Here is a 2,268-nt window from a genome sequence, read left to right as displayed (position 1 = left end):
TAGAAAGAATAAAGGACAAAGAGAAGAGAGTAGAGAGAATTTACCTGCGATAGTCTTCACTCTGGTAATATCCAGACAAGTTTCTTTTTCACTTCCTTTAACTTTTACAACCCTTTGATCAATACTTTTTTATTGTTATTATTATGCGTAACTCGTCGCCCTTTCGTTAATTTTGGCTGAGTGTGTTTGATTGTTGCCTTTGTATTAAGTGTTTAAATCTAGGTTTTGGGTTCTAATAATTTATTTGGAGGGTTTAGGTTGATATTTTGGGGATTTGTAGTTCATTTTTGAACTCAGCGTGTTGGACACCCTAAGGGGGGAGTTCACTTTGAACTCCGGCGGCTGCTCCGCCACCTGGGCTCATAAGCATCGTCGTCCCACCTATGAATGTCACTAGAATCTGGGTTTGAGAATTATGTTTGGTTCAAAGAGAGTGAGAGGAGCGCAGAAACGCCACGAGAAACACCAAGGGAAACACGAGTGAATGTGAGGCGTGTGTGATTGATTTTGTTTCTTGAATTTGCTTGAATTTACGATTGGAATCGTAACAGAATCACATTTCTTGATTTTGAGGGATTGAGAAAGACGAGAGTTTGGTGAGATCTGAATCATTTCTTTCATAATAGCAATGATGAATGGTGTAAATGGTAGCTGGAATGTGAAGATTCCATTATTTGATGGAAAGAACTGGAATCGGTGGATAATCCAGATGCGTATGTCCTTAGGCGCTCAAGATGTTCTTGATCTCGTCAATGATAATTATGTAGCGGATGCAATTGAGGAACAAGGAACACGTATAGAGATTTGAGGAAGAAAGATCATAAATCTATGCTCTACATCCATCGGTGTGTGCATGTGAATGTGTTTGAGAAGATCGTTGATTCAACGATGGCGAAGGCTGCGTGGGACCCACTGGTACGGTGCTACAATGGTGATGCATCAATGAAGAAGGTGAAGCTTCAGGATCTTCGTAAGTAGTATGAGAATATCAACATGAAGAACAATGAGAAGGTGGAAGATTACATCTCCATAGTGATTGTGATCACAAATGAAATGAAATCTTGTGAAGATATTCTTTCCGAACAAGTAATCATTGAAAAGGTATTGAGATCACATACTCCTCAATTTGACTACATTGTTGTAGAAATTGAACATGGTGGTGGTTATCAGAAGTCATAATATCCAACTCTAATGATAAGAAACATCATAAGGGAAAAGATAAGTTTGACAGGAAGAATGGTCATTGTTAATGTTATAAGAAGTTTAGTCACTTTACTATTGACTGTTGGTCAAGCAAGGAAAGGAAATCAAAAGAAGCAAACACAGCCATGGGAGATTATGATGATGAACTTATGTTATTGATGGCTTATGAATCTGATGGTGGATATTTCGTAGACTTGTGGTATATGGACATCGGCTTCCCAATTCTCCTAACTGGTAACAAGCAATGGCTGATTAATTTTGACTATAGAAAGAGGATAAAGATCATATGTGTTGATGATAAATATTTGAATGTTGGAGTAATGGGAAATGTCAAGTTCATAGTGAAGAATGGAAAAACTATTATGATTAAGGATGTTTGGTATGTTCTTGAAAAAAAAAGAAAACTGATTAGTGTAGGTCAGTTAATTGAGAAAGGTTTTTCAATTACCATGAAGGAAAATCTCTTGAAGTTGTATGATTCTGATCAGTAGCTAATTATGCAGTCTGAACAGGGAATCAACAGAATATTTAAGGTGAATGTGGAAACAACAGAAACTAAATGCCTTAGTGTAGAAGGTATTAAAGGTGATAGTGAGTTATGGCATAAGAGGTTGGGGAATCTAAACTTTAGAACCTTAGGGAATATGAGTTCTAAGAAGCTGGTACATGGTATTCCTAAGATTGTGAAGCCTAATAAGTCATGTGAGATATGCATGAAAGGTAAGCAACCTAGATTTCCATTGAGCATGAGGTTACTGCGTCATACACTCCTCAACATAATGGTCTTGCTAAAAGAAGAAATAGAACTTTGCATGATATGACAAGGAGCATGCTGAAGAAGAAGAAGCCTCATCACACCTTGTGGAGAGAAGTTGCTACCACTGCAGCATACATGCTCCACATGTGTAAAACTAAGAAGCTGAAGGTGAATTTTCCTTTGGAGAAGTGGACTAGAGATAAGCGAAGTGTAATACATCTGAAGGTGTTTGGTTATATTTGTTATAAACATATTCCAGATGCTAAGAGAATGAAGTTGGATGACAGAAGCAAAGTTATGTTGCTTGT

At 37.4% G+C, this 2,268-nt stretch overlaps 1 protein-coding gene across 1 annotated transcript; it reads left to right on the top strand.

Moving 5' to 3' along the window:
• Positions 1-1,328: 1,328 nt before the first annotated feature.
• Positions 1,329-1,694, top strand: LOC127094368 (uncharacterized). Its single transcript, XM_051033208.1, has one exon. It carries the CDS (start codon positions 1,329-1,331, stop codon positions 1,692-1,694), a length of 366 nt encoding a protein of 121 aa, XP_050889165.1.
• Positions 1,695-2,268: the final 574 nt, after the last annotated feature.

Source organism: Lathyrus oleraceus, chromosome 6 (assembly GCF_024323335.1).
Source record: "Lathyrus oleraceus cultivar Zhongwan6 chromosome 6, CAAS_Psat_ZW6_1.0, whole genome shotgun sequence".
In the NCBI taxonomy this organism is placed as follows: Eukaryota; Viridiplantae; Streptophyta; class Magnoliopsida; order Fabales; family Fabaceae; genus Lathyrus; species Lathyrus oleraceus.
Note: the sequence above shows the minus strand (reverse complement) of the source record. Positions and strands in the feature narration are given on the sequence as shown.